Raw genomic sequence first — 1,656 nt, 5'->3', positions numbered from 1 at the left:
CCCATCCCACCTGGCATCCCACCAAAACGTGCTCAGGACTGAACGTTTCCATGGCCCTTTTCTGCCTTTGTCTGGTACAGTCTTGGTTAAATAGAAAGAAGCCCAGGTAGTCGTTCGATATCACTTTTGGGTGGACCAGCATTACTTAAAAAGCCTACAGTCTCATCTTTTAAGTAGATACAATGATATTGTCACTATGCCCTAGAAAACCACTGCACAGCCGGTACATCTCCTTCATCCAACACGCACCTGCCTCTGGCTCCTTTGCTATCTGGCTGCCAGCCGGGTCTGTACGTGCCCTGGAAGGTGCCCATCCCCAAACCTGGAGTACTTACGAATGACAGAAAAGCTGCCATCAAAAGGATGCGGACGAGGAGGTCTTCAAACTGCTCCAGCACCAACTCCCAGAGGGACTTTCCTGGTGGGAAAACACAAAGCCAAGCACAGTCAGTGCTCAAAAAAACCCCAGACAGGTCATTTAGACCACTGAGGCCACTAAGGCCAACAGGACCCTGTCCCCCGCTTGCAGCAGAGCTGCTCCAGTGCCCGTCGGCCATGGGCACTAGCAAGGACATCCAGCACTGCAATGGGGGATTTTTGTCTCCAGTATTAAACACCTTCATTTCTGGCATTGGCTTGGTTTTGCTATGTCCGTTTTTAACTACAGAAACCAAAACCTCTGTGTTTCTATTCACAGCTGGTAGCCTTGCCGTCAGAGGAAAGCTCTGCTGTCAGCCCAGCTTTCCCTGGGATTAAAACAAAGATTAAAAGACCCCAAAGACTACCCCTCCTCCAGCAGCCTCCGCCCCAGCACTCCCCACCCAGACTCAAGGCACATACCCACCCTCGCCTCCAGCCCGTGACTTACCTTCTTCTGCGGGGAGCTCTGTGGGTTTCCATCAACAGCCCAGCAAGCATAACAAAGTAAAAAATGATAAAAATAAAAAGATTAATTAGTGATTTGGGCCCAGGCTAGCAATCCCTTCCCTTATGCCCCAGCAGTCCACTCAGTACCCCAAAATGCAACTTATCCTGCACATATTCCCTCATTGACAAAGCTTGTCATCGAACGTCTCAGTCTGACACCAAGCAAGCAGCACTGGACGCTCCCCGCACCAGGGAAACATCATTTCCCTGCTGCAAGCGGCTCCGGCAGCATTTATTCCTGCACTCAGCCTGCCTGAAAAATACTCCTCAGGAGCTGCCCTCTCCAAATCCAGGACACAGAGGTCCAACCAACCTGTAAAACACCCTGCCAGAAACCCAGTACAGACCTGCTGGGGACTATAACTTTCAGACCACGTTTCCTATTAATCAGTTGTACTTTGCAGCCTGCAATGCTCTAGGAAAGAAATCCAAAGCCGATGCTCAGCTGGTCCAAGCCATCCTCCCGAATCCAGCCTGGTGGGTCCAGGGCCTCCGTTCACACTGCTCCCAGCCAAACTCGAGCCCAGTCACCTGCACAACCTGAAAAAACCCCAAGGGTTCCCAAACACCCGCCACGGTCTCCCTGAAACTCCCATGTCCCCATGGGATGACCGTTACCTTCGCACACACCGAAGGGTCCCACGGCCGCTGGGCAATGCCCAAACCCACCAAGGGCATCACTCCTGCTTCCTCACCCGTGCAGTAATGGATGTGCTGGCCCTGCTGCGG

At 52.4% G+C, this 1,656-nt stretch overlaps 1 protein-coding gene across 1 annotated transcript in view; it reads right to left on the bottom strand.

Moving 5' to 3' along the window:
• LOC103912910 (sarcoplasmic/endoplasmic reticulum calcium ATPase 3) overlaps positions 1-356 on the bottom strand; it is a 36,575-nt gene extending 36,219 nt beyond the window's left edge. The window contains exon 1 of the mRNA XM_009319320.1: positions 336-356. Coding sequence (XP_009317595.1) covers positions 336-356 — 21 coding nt within the window. The remainder of the gene's footprint in view (positions 1-335) is intronic.
• Between the last annotated feature and the right edge of the window lie 1,300 nt (positions 357-1,656).

This window comes from Pygoscelis adeliae, unplaced genomic scaffold (assembly GCF_000699105.1).
Source record: "Pygoscelis adeliae isolate BGI_AS28 unplaced genomic scaffold, ASM69910v1 Scaffold282, whole genome shotgun sequence".
In the NCBI taxonomy this organism is placed as follows: Eukaryota; Metazoa; Chordata; class Aves; order Sphenisciformes; family Spheniscidae; genus Pygoscelis; species Pygoscelis adeliae.
This window is presented reverse-complemented; position numbering and strand designations above follow the sequence as displayed.